At 37.8% G+C, this 24,036-nt stretch overlaps 1 protein-coding gene across 6 annotated transcripts in view; it reads left to right on the forward strand.

Annotated features, from left to right (window-relative positions):
• The first annotated feature begins 8,896 nt into the window (after positions 1 to 8,896).
• MTX2 (metaxin 2) overlaps positions 8,897 to 24,036 on the forward strand; it is a 62,840-nt gene continuing 47,700 nt past the window's right edge. For 3 of the 6 annotated variants that reach the window (XM_021707880.1, XM_021707879.1, XM_008048741.2), the window contains exon 1: positions 8,897 to 9,160. In XM_021707880.1, coding sequence (XP_021563555.1) covers positions 9,121 to 9,160 — 40 coding nt within the window. In that variant the 5' untranslated portion in view covers positions 8,897 to 9,120. The remainder of the gene's footprint in view (positions 9,161 to 24,036) is intronic. The other 3 variants (XM_008048743.1, XM_008048742.2, XM_008048744.2) reach the window with 3 other exon arrangements.

The raw sequence follows: 24,036 nt of genomic DNA on the forward strand, positions 1-24,036 counted from the left end.
GCTCTTAGGAGTCCATAATAGTCAAGAACTAAAATTTTTAAAAATGACTGTGAGTGTTGATATTTCTTTTAATTTTTGGCTTGTTATTGTGCATTTTAATCCAATTTACATTTTCTTTTTTTTTTTTTTTTTGAGTCAGAGTCTTACTCTGTCACCCAGGCTGGAGTGCAGTGGCATGCTTGTGGCCATCCCAGCGTCAACCTGCAGGGCCCCGGCAGTCTTTCTGCCTCAGCCTTCCAAGTAGCCGGAACCACAGGCACGCACTACTATGCCCAGCTAATTTTTGATATATTGTAGAGACGAGGGTCTCACCAAGTTGCACAGGCTGGTCTTACATTTTCTTTAATGTGTTTTCTTACAACAGTACAATCTGACAGGACTGGTAATTAAAGTGTTTTTCAGTACACCAATATTTTCCTAAAAGCTTATGTCTTGCTGTTAACATACATTTCAACATGATAATGGACATTAGGGAAAAGCTGAATGATATATTTTTGTATATTAAAAGACATTTACATTGTTAGAAACTGAAGTACATTTGTTGTTATTATTTTTTAGAATACATTCTCTTAGGTATTATCTTTGTTCACCTTGATTTTGCTTCTTTTTAAGTCACTGAGATTATCCTCCATTTTTGTGTTTTTGAATGTGCAAAACCACACTTAACTATATACAAAAGCTAGTTCTCTTTGCTATGCGGGGGTCTAGTTACAAATCCTCTGGAGAAAACTGAATGAGGGAGTCCTGTGGAGAAACTGAATTCATTCATCCCTTTCTAAGCTAGTGAAAGGTCTTTTTTTTTTTTTTTTTTTTGAGTCAAGATCTTGCTCTGTCACCAGGCTGAAGTGTAGTGGCACAATCCTAGCTCACCATAGCCTCGACCTCCTAAGCTCAGGCAATCCTTCTACCTCCGTCTTCCAAGTAGCTGGGACTACAGGTGCACAACACCATGTCCAGCTAATTTTTTTGATTTTTTGTAGAGTTCAGGTCTTGCTATGTTGCTTAGCCTGGTCTGGAACTCCCAGGCTCAAGTAATTCACCTGCCTTGGCCTCCCAAAGTGCTGGGATCGTAGGTGTGAGCCATTTTGCTGGCCCAAAAGTCCTTCTTATTTGAGTTTAATACTTCAGCCTTAGGAGGTTTAGATGTATCTAATGTGCTTTGAGTGCTTCTCACACAAATTTCTGAATTAGAGTGCCTGACAGGACTACTTCAATTACAAATTCAACTTTAAATATAGCAGAGGCAGATGCTAATTTTTATACTTGGAATTAGGTTTTTACTTGCAGTAAAATACAGACAAAACTAAATAGAAGATCTAGATAAAGTTCATGTGAATTTATGGGTTCAACAGGGAAAAGAGGAATATTTAGTCAATTAAAAAAAATCCAGAGAAAAAACAGAAATGATGGCTGTGACTGGTGGGAGGTGCTGCTGTCTGATATTAGTTGTATCTATTCCTTTTGAGTTCCTGTGTTTTATTTCCGGGATACTTTTTTTTTTTTTAAAGGAAGTTGGCAAGATACCAAATATTTCACACTGACCAGCAGCTTGAAATGGTTGCTTTGGACAATTTTTGAAGAGTAATATTGTGTGATGATTTAATTTTACCTAGAAAGGAAAAAATAAAGAATTGCCATGAACAGAAGAATGTTATGCCTCAGGAACTAAGAGTTTCAAGCATGTGACAAAATAAGGTTAATAATTACCCTGTGAAGACCAAGACATCTCATTAGGCTTTGGGTTACAGAAGGTATACTTCCTACCAGCCCAAGCAGTTATTTTTCAGATAACCAAATTTCATAACGTCATTTGTAGCCTGGCAAGGGCATTTCACTAACACTGAAGAGTGTGGTTAGCTGTGTAGTACAGCAACTTAACACATTTCTTAGGTTACATTGCCTATGTTGAGTGGGTTTGGACACTCTTTCAATAGCACATATTACGTTGTGTTGAAATGGCTGTTTGCTTGGCCATCTTCTCAACTGAATGGTAAACTCCTAGAGAGCACTTAGTTTTGTTCACCATAGTGTCTCCAGGGTCGATTTGAGGACTCAGAACTCTAAAATGGGATCCAATGATGAATGAATGAATGAATGAATGAATGTCATGCTCTAATTTGAATTCTGACTAGTAAAGAAGGCAAAGACAAATGGTCATGCCCATTGCTGTTTGGGCATTACCTTCTAGATACCTGGTTCATATCAAGGTGACTTACTCTTCATCATGGAAGCCTCATCCTCAAAGTGGCTCTGAATGTCCAGGGGTCCTTTTAAATTTCTACATCTTAGGCTTAACTCTTTACCAGTTATTTATCAACACTCATGCTTCAGGGCTCCATATTCATCATTGCCATTCCTTTCACTTTGTTTAAGCATTATAAGGTAAAATATGACAACTCAGAAAAAGTATAAAACTAACATCAAATCATCATCAAAAGCTAAAGTGTCAACAACTGATCTTCAAAGTTTGCCAGTTTCTCCCTGCTCAGCACATTATTCAGTTTAAAAATAGAAATCACACAGCAAGATGTGTCTTGCCCACCTGTATACAATCTCAACTAAGGATATATAATCAAACAATAGTGTATTTTGGATGTTGTTCTGTCTACACATGTTCTATCATGAGTGAGTCTTTACCATGGAGCAGGGAGCTGGTTTAAGATAGGGTCTCAGCAGTGTAATTAATGGGTCCTCTATTATGCAAGATCTGGATGCAGAAAGGTTGGAGCGCTTACCATATTAGTCACATTTAAACAAGTTCTATCCAGTGTAATAAAAACACTTTTTTCCTCCCAAGTGGTAAAAGTGGCATAAAATATTTTAGAAAGTTTAGAAAGCATTAAAAAGAAAATCAAAATCCCATGCCACCTTGATACAACAGCTTTATCATATTTGAGAAATCTCATCCAATTAAATACATTTTACATTCCACCATTTTTACTTAAATTGTGTCATTCATATTTTCCAAATGGTATATGAACCATGTACATATTAATTATAGCTTCAGAAAGAGTATATCCTTGTTTGCCAGGTCTAGAAGAGTAATATATACATACACAAGGGAAAAGACAATTGTGTGTGCATTTCTTGTTTTGTTTTAAAAACCTGCAAGTTTACTGCTACAGTGATTTAGTGTTGTATTAGCTTATTACACTGCTTTCACATAAATATAATACTTCTATTGAAGGCAGTCACAGTTCTGTTCCTCTTAGTTAACACAACCATCTGAATTCCTCTCCCCTCCCCCACTCCAGGGGTTGTAAATCATGCATCACTACATTTACTACCCTTTTTATAGAAATAAAAAATATTAAAGACCTCAAATAAATCATCTAAGATTTAAAACAAGTGGTAGCCACAGTATAGTGCTCTTAATTATTACTCTGGACAGTGGTACTATGGTTTCTGCTGTCAAGCGTATTTTCTCCCATTTCCCTTCTAGTCATAAGCCCCACTCCTTCCTGACCAGCTAAATTATTCAGTCCATCTACTTGGACAAAGTATTTAATCCAGGTATAAGAACACCCAAGCAAGATGATTAGAATTCTTCCCTGAGATGACTACAGCACATGGATGTTGGAAAAGAGTAACTTTATTCTTGAGGGTACCATTCCTGGGAGATATCAAGTTGGTGCTGCTGGCAGCTGTTTTCTCTGCCACTTGGGAGAAGGCGTGTATTTATTCAAAAATAATAGAGCTGAACAGAGATGAGAGACAGAGACAGAGGGCTAAAGCACTAAACTCTTGATTCTTCGAGTTCTACTTTCAATTCTGAGAATTACCCCTGTATCTTGTCACCACTATGAGACAATAAACTTAAACTTGCTTTAGCTGGATTTAATTGTTTTTATGACTCACAACCAGAAAAGTCCTAACTAGCACAGTTCCTATAACTGTAGATAAGACATTTACCACCACCAACAAAGAGCACCGTTGGTAGATATACAAAATAAGACTCAGCTCTCAATAATAAGGTAAAGCTGTGAAATTGAGGCACTATATAGGCCCAATTTGGAAGAATATTTTGGGAATTTAGCATTTTAATTTCTTTTGAACACCAGTTAATATTTGAAGAATCTATGTCCACTGCAATCCATAATAATTTCCCAAACTGTGGTGAAATAGGTCATATTTTATGTAAGTGTATGTTAACCTAAAATACAAGGGAGTAAGATTAGAAAGTGAAAAAAAGGTAAGAGTTTAATAGCCTGAATTGGTTATGATTTCTTAGGAATTAAAAAAAGGGAGGAAAGGAGTTGAGAGATGCAAGAATGAATAACTGTCACATTTATGTACCTTTAAAAAACTTTGTAAACCCTATATATTAGATTGCTTGTAGTAGTCTACAGTTCCATTGTTTCTAAAGAAGTAAAGACTGTTAACAGTTGAACATAAAGCTCTGGGGCAGAACTTAGTTAACTTAGTGTTGTTAACTGTATTGACACTCTATCTGGGTTGATTGAATTACCCATAGTTAATTTTGTTGATGGGGAGGGGGGATAACTTGATAAAAAGCCCTGAATTTATACATCGTTGTCAAATAAATAGCATAATTTTGAAGAAATCTTAGACAAAATTTTTCTCTTGCAGCCATCTTTTTACAAATAAAATATTTACATTAAAATTATTAACATTCTGTCAGAGAAAAATGAAAGTCTGCTAAAGTGCCTTAGCACTTAAATCTTAATAAAGTATATGTTCATTATGATAGCTGTATATTTTCTATGTAATAGACTAAGATAAAAATCTACATTAGGGACATGAAAATACTTTCACAGTTTTGCAAGATAAGTGATTTCATTAAAGCAAACAATTAGATTGTTAATGTCATGCATTGATATTTTATAATAAAAAGTATGTGATTATCCTTTTGGTAACATATGGATTCTCTAGCACTTTTGTTTTATTACCTCATTCTTAAAAATTCCAGTGGCTTGTTTTCTTGTATTTTCCTTAATTGTGGTGATCTTAAACAGATCTTCAGTTTTAAATCTGCCAGTTGTCCTAATACAGATGCATAAATACATTTTCTCCAGTTGACTATTTATTACAAAGACAGTTTATTCGTGGGCACCATCAAGACATCTGCATTTTATTGGATTTAATTTTTAGTAATAAAGACCTCCCACATTACAGATTCTTTCCAGCCTAAATTTGCCTGTGTGGGAAGCAAAAGAACTATCAGTCAGAGAGAAAAAGTGATTCCATATGGTGCTGATGATTCTGCTTTCCTGGCTAAAATGAAGAAAGAGTTGAGTATAGACAGTGCTCCCAGCAGATCTGTTTTTTTTTTCTTTCTAAAAAGCTTGCTGCCAAAATCTGAATATTTATGAATATTTGTGTTCTCCCCAATTTCATATGTTGAAACATAATTGCCAATGTGACAGTATTAAGTGGTGGGGCATTTGGCAGGTGATTGGGTTAAGAGAGCTCTCCCATTGTGTATGGGATTAATGCTCTTATAAAAGAGGCCTGAGGAAGTTTATTTGCCCCCTTTGCCCTTCTGCTATGTGAGGACATGAAGAAGGTGTCATTTATGAGGAATGGGGCCCTCATAAGACCGAGTCTGCTGGTACCTTGATCTTGGACATCCCAGCCTCCAGAACTGTTAGCAATACATTTCTGTTGTGTATAAATTACCCAGATTCAGCTATTTTGAAGACACTTGCCATATAGCAAAGATTGTTGTCAGTTTCAATCTGGGAGCTTTGAGCCAGCCCAGTTCACCCATGTACCATGCATAAAGCCATAGATGCTTAACTAAAATTGTGAGGGCACGTTCTACTATGCCTCTAATCTTGCTGTTTCTCTTGCAAGTGTGCTCTTGTCATTCTGGCATTGATCTCTACCCTCTGGACTTATTTGATTTTGGTTTCCTCAGTCCAATCTTTAATCCTAAGGACTTTGGCTCAAGTCCCTTCACAGGTTCTATGATGGAGAAATTTTAAAAACTCCAAATCTGTCAAAAAGTAGTCAGAACACTGTATCTTCAGCTTTTAAAGGTGACAAACCGGCCAGGCTCGGTGGCTCAGCCTATAATCCCAGTACTTTGGGAGGCCAAGGCGAGTGGACTGCCTGAGCCCTCAGGTTTGAGACCAGCCAGGGCAACTTGGTGAGACCTCATCTCTACAATAAATAAAAAAAATGAGCTGGGTGTGGTGGCGCACGCCTGTAGTTCTGGCTTGGAAGGCTGAGGAGGAAAGATACCCTGAGTCCAGCAAGTCAACATTGGGGTGACCATGAGTGTGCCACTGCACTCCAGCCTGGGCGACAGAGACTCCAACTCAAAAAAAAAAAAAAAAAAAAGTGACAAACCAAAGTTGGTAATAGAACTTGAAGTGATGACAGATCTTCATTTTCAGTTATACATAATTCTCCACTGTGAACAGACAGAAACGGAAAACTTTTCTTTTGTTTGATACTAATATATCTGCAATAGCTAATTTCTCTTGGTCAATATCATCTATAGATTGAGGAGGAAATTGGACATCATGTATTCATTACTATCAGTGTACCTCTCTCCACACAAACAAGAAAAATCTGTTATCTTTCTTGTATCTCTACCATCCACAGCTGTCAACTGTCAATTTCGAATAGAGAGAAGACACTACTTCCCAAGACACTGTTGTGATTAAGCCCATGTAAGTTGTTAGGTAAATTTAAATTTAGTTTAACAAGCTTCCTTGATTAGGGGCATATAAATATTGATAAGCCTGAAAAAATGTATTATCTTGTGCAGTGGGTAGAATTGTGTCCCCCCGAAGACACGTTCATATGCTAAACTCTGATATCTGTGAATATGACTTATTTTGAAATAGGATTTTTTATAGATGAAATCAATTTAAGATGAGGTCATACTGGATTAGGGTGGGCCCTAACACAATGACTGGTGCCCTTAATAGGTAAGGTAGGCACACGCAAAGGGAGAATGTCATGTGATGATGGGGTCATGGATTGGAGTGATGTGTCTACAAGCAAAGGTCGGCCAAGGATTGCTGGCAACCCCTAGAAGCTATGAAGAGGCAGGGAAGGGGTCTTATAGAGCCTTGAGAGAAAGCCTGACCCTGCTGATACCTTGATTTTAGACTTCTAGCCTCCAGAATTGTGAGAATAAATTTTTTGTTTTGTTTTTGAGTTGGAGTTCCACTCTGTTGCCGAGGTTGGAGTGCAGTGGCAGACTCACGGCCACTGCAGCCTTGACCTGCTAGATCCTTCCATCTCAACCTTCCAAGTAGCCAGAGCTACAGGTATGCGCTACCACACCTGGATAATTTTTTGATTTACTGTAGAGATAAGGTCTCACCATGTGGCCCAGGCTGGTTACAAACCCCCGGACTCAGACAATCTTCTCACCTTGGCCTCTCAAAGTGCTGGGATTACAAGCTTGAGCCACCGGCCCTGCCAATTTCTGTTGTTTTAAATCACTCAGTTTGAATAGGGCTGTATGGCAGCCCTAGGAAACTAATACGCTAGTTAAGGAGGCAGAATTATGCACAATAGAATGTAAAACAGTTTCAGAGATCTCTATTATAGAGAACAAATAATGGAAACATGGCTTTTTAATTGTCGTGGACAGTAATTCTAAGAACACCAGGTTTAGGGCAACCCTCCTTAGGATTCCCTTCCACTGTGGAGGTTTTTCTGTCTTCTTAATACACCCTTGCTTTAAAAAAAAAAAAACCACCAGGTTTCTTTTGCAAAAACTTAGTAAGCTATCTTTTTGATTTCCTGTGTGATTTTAAATAGTCACCTCACCTCTCTGATACTGTTTCCATCAGTGAAAGGGGGATTTGGCTCACCAGATAATCTCTGAAGCCTGTTCCATTTGTAATATTTTATACCTCTAAATCTATAATGTATATTATTATTATTATTACTTTGAGTTGGAGTCTCATTCTGTAGCCCAGGTTGGAAAGCACTCACGGCCACCCCAACGTCGACCTGCTGGGCTCCGGCGATCCTTCCGCCTCAGCCTTCCAAGTAGCCGGAACTACAGGCGCGCGCTACCACGCCCGGCTCATTTTTTTTTTTTTATTGTAGAGACGAGGTCTCGCCAAGTTGCCCGGGCTGGTTTCGAACCCACGGGCTCAGGCAATCCACTCGCCTCGGACTCCCAAAGTGCTGGGATTACAGGCTGAGCCACTGAGCCCAGCCTATTATTTTTAATTGCATATACTTAAAAATGTAAACTTTAGGAAGCTTTGAGGTTAAGGGGGGAGAAAGTCACCACGGAATCAAGAAATTTAGTGTCTCCTCCTCTTCCCGCCCCCTTCAACAATCCCTCCTCCCCAAGGTGAGAAGTGTGTGAAACTAATGTGTCTTATTCACCAAGCTGAACTTCATTTTGGGTATTTGGGGTCGGAGGACAAGCTACCTTTCGGCTGGCTTAGGCGCTGCTCAACCCTCCTTTCTGGCAAGCAGATTTGATTAAAGAAACACTTAAACACTAACGTCTGCCCATGGACTAATCAACCCAGCAGGATAGTGGAAGAGAGGGAATTCATGTGGCTTTGGATCTAGGCCTCCGCGGAGTGCCTAGGCAAGCAGTTCACACACTCTGAGGTTGTATTCTTACTTGTAAAATGGCAAAAACATAAAACACTGTCGTCCTACTGAGTTGTTGAGGACAAAATAAAAAGAGAACACCGTCAATATTTTAAAAACCTTCTGGTACCCAGTGAGAGCTTAATCATGTTACTTGCTCACACAATTCTGGCTTGCAGAAAGGACACTCAAAATCTCCAGGGCTTCCCTGCCGGTTCGGTAGCTTGGAGACGAGTAGCGTACAGGGCATGCCCCGCCCTTCTCCCTGCCGGCCCCGGCGTGGAGCTGGGCGCCGGCAACGCTCGGCTCCCGCCTGGGAAGTCGTTGGGGTTGGCTGGGGGCGGGGGCGGGGGCGGGGCCGGCGGAAGCGCCGTAGTCGACGGCGCCGGAAGTTCCTGGCTGGGCCTGGCGGTAACCTTGGGGACTTCAGTGCCGCCGCCGCTGCCGGGGTGGACTTTGCGAGTCTGAACTTCAGTAGGGCTAGGCTTGTGAGCTGCCGGGAGCCGCCGGGGTTGCGGAGGAGGACGTGGAGGCCGGTAGCGGGCAGGCATCCGGGCACAGGGCCTCCCCACCGACATGTCTCTAGTGGCGGAAGCCTTCGTCTCCCAGATCGCAGGTAGCGCGCGTGGCCGCGGACGGCGACGGGGGCGGCGCGGGGTATAGGGCTGGGGCTTTTCTCCAGCCTTGCGGCGGTAGGTGCCAAACCCAGGTCGGAGGGTGCACGCGGGCACCGAGTACCATCCTCAACTCACAGGTGGGAAAATTGAGAAGGGGACGCTTGGGCAAGGTCACCCCGCGGGAGCTGGAGTCATGGCTCATTTCCCTGGGCGGTGCTTTGTCCCGCTCTCCATTCGGTTGGGAGGGGCTGGGGTGTGTGGAGGAGGCCGTGGGTTGGGATTGAGGTGGGGGGCGTGGCCAGAGGGCCAAACATCCTAAGGCTTAGGTCTAAGAGTGGGGACAGTCTCTGGGTTGTGGTACCTCATGTTTAAGGTGATTGTTACTAATGAATTGTTACCTATTGCCATTGAAGGGCTGCTAGAGTTCTTGCTTTCTCTCCAAGCGACACAGTATTGCCATTTGCTGAGTCTCTATAGGATTGGTTGAAATATTTGAAAATCTACATGTACTTTAAAGAAATACCTTTGGGCCGGGCTCGGTGGCTCAGCCTGTAATCCCAGCACTTTGGGAGGCTGAGGCAAGTGGATTGCCTGAGCCCGCGGGTTCAAGACCCACCCGGGCAACTTGGTGAGACCTCATCTCTACAATAAATAAATTAGCTGGGCGTGGTAGCACGCACCTGTAGTTCCGGCTACTTGGAAGGCTGAAGCAGAAGGATCGCTGGAGCCCAGCAGTTCGAGGCTGCGGTGGTTGGAGTGTGCCACTGCACCTCTAGTCTGGACGACAGAATGAGATTCCAACGCAAAAAAAAAAAAAAAAAGAAATACCTTTGATTCTCTTATTGAGGTTCTTGTTTACTGTAATGAAAGAAAGTAAATATTGTTGAGATTGTAAGCATAGCTATTTCTAGGTGTAGATAATTGAATTAATCATAACTCCCTAGCAGTGTTTTCAACATGATTACAGTAGTGAGACAGTCATCAGGATAAATTTGAAATAAGGTAATATTTTGGAAATAGGAAGTATAGAATGTGTCATAAAATTTGCCAACATGTTTTTCACTGCAATGCATTTGTGTGAACATACATTAATTTTTTCTGTTTACACTTAAATAACATTTTTTTTCTAGGAGAGAGAGAAGCTCCTAGTAAATTTTGAGCTTTGTGAAAGCAGGAATCAAACTTGTTTTGTTTCCCATTGTATCTTAAGCATCTGTGAGTTGGTGCTCAATAAATAGTTGTAACCCAAATCAATGAATACTCTTGAAGTTTCAAGCAGTGATAATTTTTCTTTTTACCATTTTTGTTGAAAACAAAATTAGGCTTATATGATAAGATCTACTTAAATTTACTTCTAAATACTTTCACATTGTATGCTGATGTTGGTCTACTGTATGCATGTGTACTAATGTGTGATTTCTTTTAAAGAGAAAATGATGAATGTCTTTTTTTTTTTTGTGAGTTGGAGTCTCACTCTGTCGCCCAGGCTGGAGTGTAGTGGCATGCTCACAGTCACCGCAGCCTTGACCTGCTGGGCTCAGGTGATCCTTCTGCTCAGCCTTCCAAGTAGCTGGAAATACAGGCGGTGCTACTATGCCCGTGCCCGGCTAATTTTTTGATTTATTGTAGAGATGTGGTCTCACCGTGTTGCCTAGGCTGGTATCCAGCCCACGGGCTCAGGCAATCCTCGTGCCTCAGCCTCCCAAAATGCTGGGAGATGAATGTCTTTTAATAAGATTGATTTGATAAGATTGAAATGCTGCCTCAATTAGTGAAGTTTCAGAATTTCTAGGCATTTTATCTGTCGTCTTAGCTATTTGTACTGACCTGTTACTCTAGGAGGAAGCATGTAAAGATGGATAGTTCAATGAATGGTATTCCTTTGGATATATACCCAACTTCTGAGTAATAACACTGTGTGAATAAATTCCAGGTGGAGTAAAGATCTAAATGTAAAATAACAAAAACCTAATTATAAAAAACTAATGAGGAGGAAATATAGGACATTATTTTAATAATCTTGGATCGCAGAAGAGGCCTAAGCAAGACAGAATTATAATACAGAAGAAAACACTGGCAGATTTCATTGTGGAAAACATTTAAAAGCTTTGTATGTTAAAAGACATAATAAATAAGTTCTTTCAAATTAGTAAGAAAAAGACAATCCAACAGAATCAAGGATAAAGGATCTGAACAGACAGGCAACTTACAAAAGGGTACATGCAAAAGGATAATGAAAAGATACTCTCCATCACTAGTAGTGTATAGCAGGGGTCCCCAACCCTTAACCGTGGACCAGTACTGGTCTGTGACTTGATAGGAACTGGGCTGCACAGCAGGAGGTGAATGGTGGGCAAGCAGAGCTCTGACTGCTGTCAACTCAGTGGTGGCATTAGATTTTCATAAGAGCATGGACCCTATAACCACGTATGCAAGGGATCTAGGTTATGCTCTCTTTATGAGAATCTAATGCCTGATGATCTATCCCCTTACCCCTGGTTCATGGAAAAAATGTCTTCCATGAAACAGGGCCCTGATGATAAAAAAGTTTGGGACTGCTGGTGTTCAGCACTTTTTCCACCTAGTCAGATGGGCAAAAAATGGGTATGATGATTTCTAGTAATAATAGGGAATGGGGAAAAAGTTACCCTCAAACTGTTGGTGGTCTGTAAGTTACTACATTTTGGAAACTTAATATAGCAATATTTATTAAAATGTCATCCTTTGACCTGGACATTTTATTAATACTTAAGGGGATTTATGTGATAGAAATGTAAGGACCAGTACTTAAAAAAAGATACATAAGTGACATTAATTGCAGCATTATTTGTAATAGCAAAAACTAGAACTGTTGTAATTATCTGTCACATTATGGTATACCGCTCCAGCAATTCCACTTCTGGGTATATATCAAAAGGAATTGAAATTGGTATGTTTAAGAGAGATCTGCACTCCTATGTTCATTGCATCACTATTCACAATAGCCAAGCTATAGAAGCACCTAAGTGTCTATCAGTGGATGAATGGATAAAGAAAATAGGGAATATATGTACAATGGAATACTATACAACCTTTGAAAAGGAGGAAATCTGTTATTTATGATGACTTGGATGGACTTGGAGCACATTATGTTAAGTGAAATAAGCTAGACACAGAAAGACAAGTACTGTGTGATCTCACTTACATGTGGAATCTAAATAAGTTAATCTCATAAAAACAGAGCAGAAAGGTGGTTACTAGAGTATGAGGGGGGTGGGAAGGTGGAGCTGAGAGGGAGGAGGAAGAAGGAAGAGGAATGAGGAATGAGGAAAGGAGAGGTATCGATCAAAGCAAACCAAGTTTCAGTTAGACTGGAAGAAAAAAGTTTTAGTGATCAATTGTACTGCATGGTGACCACAGTTAATAATTATGTATAATTCAAAATTGCTAAAGGAATAGATTTTTAACATTCTTACCACAAAAAAATGATAAGTTGGTGAGGTGATGCATATGTTAATTAGCTTGATTTTCTCTTTCCACAGTGACATTAAAACATATTGTATCTCATAAACATACACAATTATTATTTGTCAAAGAAAAACACTAAAAATGATATGCTTACATTTTTACAGATACTAAGAATGAAGAAGCATACCTGTTAAATATATTGGCTTGAAAACTATGATTATATTAAGTAAAAGACATTATAGAAAAATATATATCTTGTATGAATTCATTAAGTCCTATGTAAACATGTATATGTTTATATATGCTAAGAAAAACATAGAATATTCAACTGATTTTAACAAGTGATTTCAGGGTAATAAAGATAGAGTGTTGGTGTATGGTTGAGCAACTATATTTCTGAATTGTTTTAATTATAGTGAGCATATTTTATTTTTGTAATTTAAATGGTAGCAATTAAAAAAATAAATATTCTTTTTTTTTTAAGATATGAAAAAAGGAGACTATCTTAATCTCTTTTTTTGTGCTATAACAGAATACCACAGACTGGGTAATTTATAAAAAGAAAAGAAATTCATTTCTCACAGTTCTGGAGGCAGGGAAATCCAATTTCAAGGTGCTGTCATCTGGTGGGGACGTTTGTGCTGCATTATTCTATGGCAGAAGGTGGAAAGACCAGGGAGGGCAAGAGCTAGAGACAGAGCTGAACTCAATTTATAACAGCCAATCTTGGGGTAAGGACAGTACTCCATTCGTGAGGATGGAAACCTCATGGTCTAATTACCTTTCAACAGTCCCACCTCTTAATACTGTCACAACGGCTATTATATTTCAATGTGTGCTTTGGAGGGGGCATTCAAACTATAGTAGGGGCTACAATAATAATTTATCTGAAACTCTGACTTGTAAGAGACTTGTACGCGTAACTCAAATCTAACGACTACTCAGAATATGCTATTTCTGTTGGTAACATGGTTTTTGTGGAAGAAGTCAACCTCTAGAGGTTAGAGATATATATCTACATAGTCCTGTTATAACTTAATAAATAATTGTGAATCTGTTTTTGTAATTGAGAGCTCTGATTTTTAGTGTATCTAACACTTTGCTCGTTGTCCTTTCTTCTTGTGGACATGAGCTAACACTAATATTTCTTTTGGAAACATTTAAAGATGTGTGGTATTCTTGAAGTGCCTTCTTTGAGAGTCTTATTCATAAGGACATTTTTTGGAAGAGGCTTCTCTGAACTCACCAGTTTAGGGAACTACTTCTTTCCATTTATTACCAATGTCTTCTCTATCAAGTTTGCTTAGTTCTTAATCCTTTTTTTTTTTTTGAGTTGTTCTCACTCTGTTGCATAGGCTGGAGTGCGGTGGCATGATCACGGCTTACCACAGCCTCAACCTCCTGGACTTGGACAATCCTCTCACCTGAGCCTCCTGAGTAGCAGAACTACAGATGTGCACCATCAGGCTCAGTTAGTTTTTTGATTTTTTTTTTTTTTTTTTTTGTAGAAACAGGGTCTCACTCTGTCACCTAGGCTAGAACAAATGCAGTAGTGCTATTTTAGTTCACTAATCTTGAACTCCTGGGCTCAAATGATCCTCCCTCCTCAGCCTCCAGAGTAGCTAGGACTGCAGGCATGTGCCACCACACCCGACTGGTTTTTTTTATTTTTTGTAGAGATAGAATCTTGCTGTGTTGCCCAGGCTGGTCTTGAACTCTTGGCCTCAAGTGATCTTCCTACTTCTACCTCCTAAAGTACTGAGATTACTGGCACATACTTGTCTTTTTAAGACTCAGGATTCTCATTTATAAAATGATGAAAATAATAATATATTTTACTTTAAAGATTGGATGAGAAAATATATAAGATGCTTGGCATTGTGTCTGACATGTAGTAAACACTTTAAATACTCACAAATATTTTTAGCTGCTTACCTATCAGTTATTCTCTTCTAGATTTTGCCTCCTACTTCTTGTGTACAGATGCAATTTTTGTTAAGCTTTTAAAAATTATTTATAATTAGAATACAGTTTAATTCAATAATATGAAACATCTGCAAGTAGTATAATTATTAAAATTATTCTTAGTAATTTATCCAAGAATAACAAATTATTTTAAGATATTTATTTCAAGATTATATAGTTGATATGCTTCATGTTTTATTTTCGTTATAGAATTGAATCTTGATATAGGTTATAGTGGAGCCCTGTTAATTTGACATTGCCATAGCTGGTTTCTGATCATGAGAATAAACTTTCATAACAATTGGATCTTGTTATACAGGTGTTATTCTCATTTTGTAGATAAGAAAATAGAAACTCAGCTAGGTAGTAGTTGTTCTATGATCTTGGGCAAACCTTTCTAATCCACGGTTTCTTCATTTGTAAAAGGAGGATAATGTATTTTTTGTATACTAGGATTAGGATTTATGCAAAAATATGTAGTAATTACATTTTTTTGATGTACGACTTGCATACAGGAATACATATACAAAGTATTTCTGTAAAGTTCTGTGAATTATTACAAAACAAATACTCATGTAACCAAGAGACAGAACCAGCATCATTCTTTCTTCCTCCTTTTTATAAATTTCAATAGCTTTAGGGGGGACAAATTATTTTTGGTTACATGGATGCATTGTATAGTGATAAAGAAGTCTGGATTTTAAGTGTACCCTCCACTCACTGCACACTGTACCCGATAGGTTATTTTTTTCATCCCTCCTCCCCCAACCCTCTCCCTTCTGAGTCTCCAGTGTCCATGATACCAGTGTCCATGATACCATCCTATATGCCTTTGCAGATCCTTAGTTTAGCTCCCACTTATAAGTGAGAACATGCGGGTGTTGGGTTTTCTGATGCTGTGCTACTTCACTAGGGATGATGGTTTCCAATTCTATCCAAGTTGTTGCAAAAGACATGGGATAATGTATTTTACAATGTATATTAAACACTTAGTATAAGATGGTACATAATAAATGCTTGATACATGGTACTTTGTTATAATTTTACTGCCTCAGAGTCTTTCACCTTATAGTAAGGGGTCTTTTGAGGATGTTAGCTTTCCACTTCTGGTGTCCCATTATCATTTTGGACTGCAGTAAAGGCCCAAAGTGTTCTTTTCTTTTCTTTTTTTCCCCTGTGCCATCTTTTATGAATTATTACTTTACCAGTGCTTTGCCTCATTTTAAGGACATCAGTTAATTTTATACTATAATTTATTAATCTTTTGAAATAAGTACAATGTCTGTTCTTTATTTAGATACTTAGTAAACTATATAAAAGATAAAGAATAGTTGGCTTAGTCCATTTATTTTACTGGGCATTTGAGTGCTTAATTATTTAAGTTTATTAATAACTTCAACAGTAGCATTAATTTGTAGTATGAGCTAGGAAAGTAGTTTTGCAGGGTTACAAGAGACCCATATGTAAGTGTCTTGAAAGTAAGTGTGATCAAAACAGGCATGTTACTATATTGGTAACAAAGTGATTTCCATTTCCCATCTCCTCACATGAGTACTTGGAATCTAGACTTCAAAAGCATTCAGAAGGCTTCGAGAGGCTGAAAAAAGTGGAAAATACAGGCTAAAAGGCTTTTGTAAAAGGGAAGTGATGCTGTTGCTGACAGTGAAGAAAATGATAGTAAAGACTCTTACATCTGCATGTCAGAATATTTAATGGTGATAATTGCAACTGATAATTGAAGAAATGCAATGTGTTAAACTCTTTTGCTTTTGAAAATAAAGACATTTTGTTAGTTATTTTTACTCAATATTTTGAAGATTTTCCAGTATTGAAGAACTCACTGAGGAATTGTTGAAAATTTATTAAACTGACCATCACATTTCAATTTTTTTCATTCATATTAGTCACATGAATATCTTATCCAGTGGTGCTTATCACCTTGGTGATGTGAAGTTCATATTGAAGGGGTATGTGGTGAAGTAAAATACAGACAAAGTAGAAATCAGATTAGAGGCAAAGTATAGTTTATTGACAGCAGTGTGTCCTGTTATTTTATTATACTGTATTCATAAATAGGTTGAAAACTACATTCTTAGGGGTAGTGTTATGTTCACTTTAAAACCTTTGATGTGATGTTAAGGTCCCTTGAAAGGCTTGTTTTCTGACCATGAAATAGTGTATAGTTAAGTTGTAATGTGAGGTTTTTTTTTTAGATTAGAAAATATAGTTTATTTAGAAGGTAAATTAGAGAGAGAAAGAGGAGTTTCACCTCCCCAAGGTAGGGGAGGGGGCCAAAGCTAGGAAGCAATGGCGACAAATTAGAAAGAAAGAAATTCACCTCCCCAAGGTAGGGGAGGGAGCCAAAGCTAGGAAGCCTGGTGACAGCCATAGCTCAAAGAGCGCATGGCCACACCAGAGTCTAGTAATGCGAGTTTTAATTTTCCTGTATGCTTTATTAACATTTCATACTCTGAAATTACATGATTTTTAGTTTTTAACTTAAAAGATTTTGGTGATGGGCGTCCCATAAAATTTGTCATTAGTATTTCTGTGAAGACTTTTGAGTTATTAATGTTAGCTCAAGCCTTCCATATTTTAGTGAAAATTAAAAGAAAACATCATCAAACTTCTTAACATTTTTCAAACATTTTGAAATTTCTTGATAAGCAGTTGGTTATCAGATGGACTGAAGAAATCAAATAGAGATGAGATATTGAAAATTCAGCCTTCTCATTTTTTTTTGTTCCAAGACAGAAACCATAATTTCAGAAAATTCAACTATAGACATTTAGATGTAGAAGTATTTGCCTTGCCAGTAAGAGAAATGCATACTTTAATTTTTTATTGCTTTGTAAATGATCTTCTCTTCTATTCTTGAACACTTTTCTTATTTTTGTACGCTGTATAAATGAATCATGGTTTTGAACTTTTTTACATCAGTAATAAAAATGAAATTTAATTGGTTAGTAATAAAGAAGATTCTTTTCATAAAAACAATCATTTTGTCATGACAATTCCCATTAACTGTAACTGTGTTAGCAAAATAGAAACCATAAAATGCATTTCATTGTACTTATACACTTAGCTATGTTTTTGTGCTGACTATATTTTTTTTGTTTCTAAGAACTTGTATAAGTTCTTATACAAGTAATTTTTTCATAACTTGTCTTTAGATTAAAAAAAAAAGACCTTTGGTATGTGTATTTATCCAAGTGGATATAGTATCTTTGGATATTGTGATGGAATTTCCCTTCACATATCATATTTAAAAATCTAGTGAGCTTAGAGCACTAAGTAGCACTTTACATAAATGAATTGTATCACTTGTTTAACATGAGAAGGCCATCATTATTCCAGTGTTTATGTCTGTAAAGTAATATTGGCAAATGACTTCAGTGAGCTAGCCTTTTGTTGACCTCCTTTTGTTTTATTATCCTTTATGTTATAGTGCAGTGTTTTGGCATCATGAATTATAAGTACTGTTTCTAGCTTTCTCATTTTATAAATTCAAACAAGTTTGCATGCCAATAAGAAATAATAAAAAGTTTCTTCATATTTTTTCATTAGACATTGTTATCATTGTTATTTTGCTATTACCGTTCAATTTAAGATTCTAATTTGGCCAGTGAATGAGAACTAGCTACATAATGCTAACTACTTAAATGGTAATTGATATTTGTTCTTCAATTGAGACTGTTAATTATTCTTGATATATTTTCTCCAGATTTCTCCTTACCATGTATTTGTATTGATTTTTCTTATACTAGCATTTGGTGACTGGAGAATGTAAAATAATTTCAATATTAAAATAAATATTTAGAAAGGAGGATAATGTTTGAGAAACCGTGGAGTGCAGATTAAGGGCAAATATGAAAAATGTTTTCATTATTTACAATCTTAGATTATTTTTGTAACATCGGTAAATTGTTTTGTTGGTCATTTATATAGTAAGATTTAACTTTGGCTAAAGTCATTTTGTCATTTTTCTCTTGGATTCTCTTTTCTTTCTCGGTCTCCAAATAATGTTAGCAACTGCCATTCAGATCAGTTTTTAATGATGGTTGTAAGCCATTATGGTCACTCGGTACCAAATTCTGGGGACTAGAGGTCAAGGAGTCATGATGATATGGTCAGAGTGAGATTTCAGGAAGGTAAAGTTTCAAGATGAGGTATGGCAAATGAAACTACTAGGGGGAAAGTGGAAATGTTAAAATCTATGTCTGATGAGTACTTATAAACATAATATAGCCAGGAGTCACTTTTGTAACTGATTTAGATGAACTGAGGGAATTCTTAGGCTTCAGATGAATCAACATTTAATTCTATCTTGAATGATAAATGTGTGACTAATAGTAACTATCAAAACTCTTAACTGTTAAGTTACTGTTGCAGTGTAACAAGCTGCTCCAAAGTTAGGGGTGTAAAATAGTCATTTTCTTATGTTTATAGGTCCTATGGGTCAGATATTCAGTCAGGGCACATGTTGTAACTGGCACAAAGTCAGACACAACTAGGTTCATGAACATTTGTGTTTTTCTATGAAGTCTGACTTTCATAGATGCTTATTTGATCATAAAAGCCACGAGCCACATGGAATTCCCAGGAAGGCAATTCTCCTTAGTACTACTCTCTTACTTGGTAGCCTGAGTCATGGTACACAGGCTCAGGCCAATTCGTAAGTCAGTCAGTGTTGCAAACCATACATATTAGTATACTTAATCAATATATAAATGTGATACATTAACATTTTCACATTAAACAAAGTAACATATAGCATCAATAGAAAGAAGATAGGAAAAGGGTCTAAAGAACCAGTCCAAGGAGAGCGATGTGGACATGGAAAGTGTTTGGAGCTGATCCCAGCAGTCTTCAGTGTCCTATTAAGAAGGGTCCTTGATTTGGGCAGAGCCTTCGGCAGCAGATGCTGGGTGCTGATCCTTAGTGACAATCAGACAGTGTCTGTTAAGGTGGCCATCTCGAGGTGGTGAATTCCTGCTGTTTTTGTGTCCCTGGAGTCCTCTGGTGAGGACTGATAGTAAGGAGTGTGTCTGGTTATGTTCTTATCTGGTTGGGTATAGTCTCTGTTGATTAAGTGAACAACTAGTCCCTGTAGGCATAATGTCTTTTGAAATGTAAGTTGGAAGCTTTTTCTAAGATGAAGTTACTTACGTCAAGAGTGTTTTATACAGCACAGGAGAGAAGGTTTGTCTGTCATTCACGATGTCTGGGTCCTGAGCTGAAAAGACTCAGGCTGAGAGTGACCCAGTGGTTGAAGGCTGGAAACATCTGGAAGTGTCTTCACTTACATATCTGACAGTTAATTCTGGCTAGGACCTCAGCTGGGGTTGTCTTCTGGAATGCTTGCATGTAGTTTCTCCATGTAAGAAGTTGTTTACTTAGCCTGGTGGCCTGAAGGTAGTCAGACTTTTTATATGGTGACTCAGTTTATCAAAGGCAAATGTCCAAGCTAACAAGGTAGAGACTGCCTCATTTCTTATGATGTGTGTACTTGATAGTCACACTGCATCACTTCCACCATATTCTGTTGGTCACAACAGAGTTACAAGCCTGTCCAGATTCAAGGGAAGAGGAATCAGACTTCACCTCTTGATGAGGAAGTGGTAAGGTTCTAGAAGACCCTGTAGGGAGATATTGTAGCCAGCTTTAAGAAATACAATCTGATCAGGCTTGGTGGCTCAACCTGTAATCCCTTGGGAAACCGAGGAGAGTGGATTGTCTGAGCCCGTGGGTTTGAAACCAGCCTAGGCAACTTGGTGAGACCTTATCTCTACAATAAAAATCAAAAATTAACCAGGCATAGTAGCGCACACCTGTAGTTCCGACTACTTGGAAAGATGAGGTGGAAGGATTGCCGAAACACAGCAGGTAGACGCTGGGATGGCTGTGAGCGTGCCACTGCACTCCAGCCTGGGTGATGGAATGAGACTCTGACTTTAAAAAAAAAAAAAAAGAGAAATATAAGCAAGGCGGTAATATTACTGGTGAGGAGGGCTTAGCTAACTTGTTTTTTTTTTTTTTTTTGGTGGAGACACGGTCTTACTCTGTTGCCTCATCAGCTGGTCTTGATCTCCTGGGCTCCAGCTGCCCTCCTGCCTTGACTTCCCAAAGTGTTGGCATCACAAGCGTGAGCCACTGCACTGGACAGACCCACTCATGACTGTATAGAGGTTCTAAAACAGGGTGAAGGTGGATGGGAGATCAGGTGGGTAGAATAGTGTGGAAGGGTATTATTGGACATTACTGTCATCTGCAGAGCTCTCTAAAAACTAGTAATGCCTTCCTTGCATTGCTCCCCCAACATGCGTGCATATATATATACACACATATATTTTTTTTCTCTCTCTCCAAAAGCCTATTATATGGAAAGATTGAGGGTGGAAATAAGGCACCCTCAATACTTTATAGATGATTTGGATTTGTACTTCTGATTAGGAACTGTTGAACAATTTGGAGAGGAAGTCACTTCTTGAGTTCACACTATTGTTTTGAGTACACTTTGTTAAGATGTTATTATTTTCTTAATTTGGTACAATGATTATATTTTCAGGGTTACAGCAATTTTTTGCAGTCAGATATCTTTCAGACTTTAGATAGTAAAAGATCTGCTTGTATTTTCTACAGAATATATTTATTGAGTATCTGATTTGTACTAGGTGTTCTGCCAGGTGCTGGTGGTACAAAAATGAGTAGCATAATTCTTGCCTTTGATAAACTTAATTCTTGTGCAGGACACATCCATTGAAATGGATAATTTTAATATGAAGTGCTATATCATATAATAGAAATCTGCATAGAGGTATCTAGTTCAGGAAGCCTTTACTGAACATTTTCCCTCCCTTTCCTTACACTGAATTAGGGGTGTTAGGTTTTTGGTACACATCTAAACTCTTCTACCTGCTGCTGCTCACCTTCTATATGGTATGCTTCTAATGATTTTTTGGACCTAATTCAGATTTCATCTCTTGTTGAATTCTTTCCTGTTTTCCTTGGTCAGGTTTAGTTATTTCAACAGTATTCCCATAGATCTTTATAGACATTTTGGCCTAATGTGTATATTAATAATTATTGATTGAAAACATTCTGTGTGTTTGGGGCTTCATAGGGTACTTACATAGTCTATCTAATTCTTCCAACAACCAAAGATAGTTACTATTTTGCTCTTTTACAGTGAGGTAATTGAGACAAGAAGATGTTAAACAACTTGGGCAAGATCAGTCAGACAATATGTTGTAGAATTGGAAACTTCTGTTTTTTCCCTACATTACCTGTATTTGCTTAAAGTATTGTAAATGTTTATGTCACTCCCCACCTCTTCCTTGCTCTTCACCCACTCAACAAAATTAGATCCCAGAGAGCAATGACCATTTTATATTTAACCTTGTCTTTTTATTTATTTATTTTGCCCAGATTTCAGGACATGTAGTAACAAACCAGATCTTCTGTAGGGGATCATTTGTTCATAGCTAGCTGGGAGGAGTGAAGGAAGAGGAATAGAGTTTTTTGGTTCGTTAGCTTGATGTGAGATAGCAAGTATATATGTAGTATGCAGAACAATAGTCACATAAGTAGATACTTTTAAAAATAGGGGCTATTATTGCAATTATATTTAGTTTAGTGTAGAGGGGAGAACTGCTCCTTAGTTTTAGGTCTATCTGTTTTCCATCTGCAGAATTAGATTTAGAGAACCATTAAACTATTGCTCCCTGAAGGTTAACATTGTTGAGGTCTGTTAGTTGTGTGGGGCTTTTTTGTGTCTGTTTTTTGACTAGATATTGCCCTTTTAATCTGTTTTTCTTTTTTTTTTGAGTTGGAGTCTCACTCTGTTGCTCAGACTGGAGTGCAGTGGCACACTCACGGCCACCTCAGTGTTGACCTGCTGGGCTCCGGTGATCCTTCTGCCTCAACCTTCCAAGTAGTTAGAACTACAGGTGCGCACGACTACATCTGGTTAATTTTTGATTTATTGTAGAAACTAGGTCTTGCCAAGTTGCCTGGGCTGGTCTCGAACCCGTGGGCTCAGGCAGTCCACTTGTCTCAGTCTCCCAAAGTGCTGAGATTATCGACTGAGCCAACCGTTTTTTATGTAGTTCTGCTGTTGATCTCATATTTGTTTCTGTTTCTGAAAAAAACCCAGACATAGTGTCAGTGCTTCCTCCTCTTTTTTGAGTTTCAGATGACCATTTTGAAAAAGAATTTTAATTGTGAGTCCTAACTACAAAGTTTTAAAAAATCTATTAATTCATAGTGATCCTATATAGTTGGCCTGCTTTTTATAGGAAATTAATGAAAAATGAAGTTTTTTTTTCTTCCCTCCCTTTCTCCCCTTTTCTTTTTTTTTCCTTTTCTTTCCTTTCTTTCTTTCTTCAGGGTCAAGTTGTGTTGCCCAGGCTGGCCTCAAACTTCTGGGCTCAAGGGATCTGCCTGCCTCAACTTCCTATAGACGCACACCACCATGCCCAGCTATGGTTGATCATTTTTATAATGGAACAAATTCGAAACATAGTCATTGAGAATGACATATGTGTTCTTAATAAGAAAGAATGGAAGGTTTTTAAGTTGACTTGCATTTACTTTAGCCTGAGTTATTGGCTTGTTGGTGCTGTGAATTTGTTTTTTTGACCCTTGTTAACCTCAGACGTTTGTCAGTTGTATGAAATTGATTCTTGAATACAATCTGGAATTGATCTCTAGTTTCACATAGATAGGTTTAGATGGCTCATGTTCAAGTCTCATAATTACTAACTTATTTTTACTTTCCATATTGATTACATCTAATGGAAAAACTATCATGTAACGACTTTGGTTCCAAAATAAATGTGGCCTAAGTTTATTAATCTTGAGCATTATAAAATTGCAAAATATTACTAGGTTGTGTTTTAAAACATGGCTTTAGATCATATCCACAGATGTTTAAGTAGAATAAAGTGGTCAAAAATCTTGAATAAAAATAATCTACACACCTTCACTACCACTTTCTCTGTACCAAATGAATGAAAGAGATAAAATGAACTTGAACTTATTTCAAGTGACATCTACATCTCTAGGACAGTTTTTGTTGTGGTGTTCACAGACCATCTGCATCAGATTTACCAGGACTGCTTGTTGCAAGTATAGATTCTTGGTCCTCATCTCTACAGTATCAGAATCTCTGAATTTAGGAAATACACAACTTTGCCACGTTCCTCACGTGATTATTTTACACTAAAGTTTGAGAATTACTGTTGTGGGATGATCATAATTGCTTTACTTCTAATAATTATTGCAAGGAATGTTTATTTGTGAGTTCTGTAAGAAGTTAGCTAATTTTAGTTGTGTATTCACTGACTCTGGAGCCAGACTACTTGGGTCCAAATCCAGGCTGTTGTCACTTACTTGCACTTGACTTTGGACAAATTACTTATGCTTGTGCCTCAGTTCTTGTTATAAATAGGGATAATAGTAA

This window comes from Carlito syrichta, unplaced genomic scaffold (genome assembly GCF_000164805.1).
Source record: "Carlito syrichta isolate Samal-C Ts95f unplaced genomic scaffold, Tarsius_syrichta-2.0.1 Scaffold126572, whole genome shotgun sequence".
In the NCBI taxonomy this organism is placed as follows: domain Eukaryota; kingdom Metazoa; phylum Chordata; class Mammalia; order Primates; family Tarsiidae; genus Carlito; species Carlito syrichta.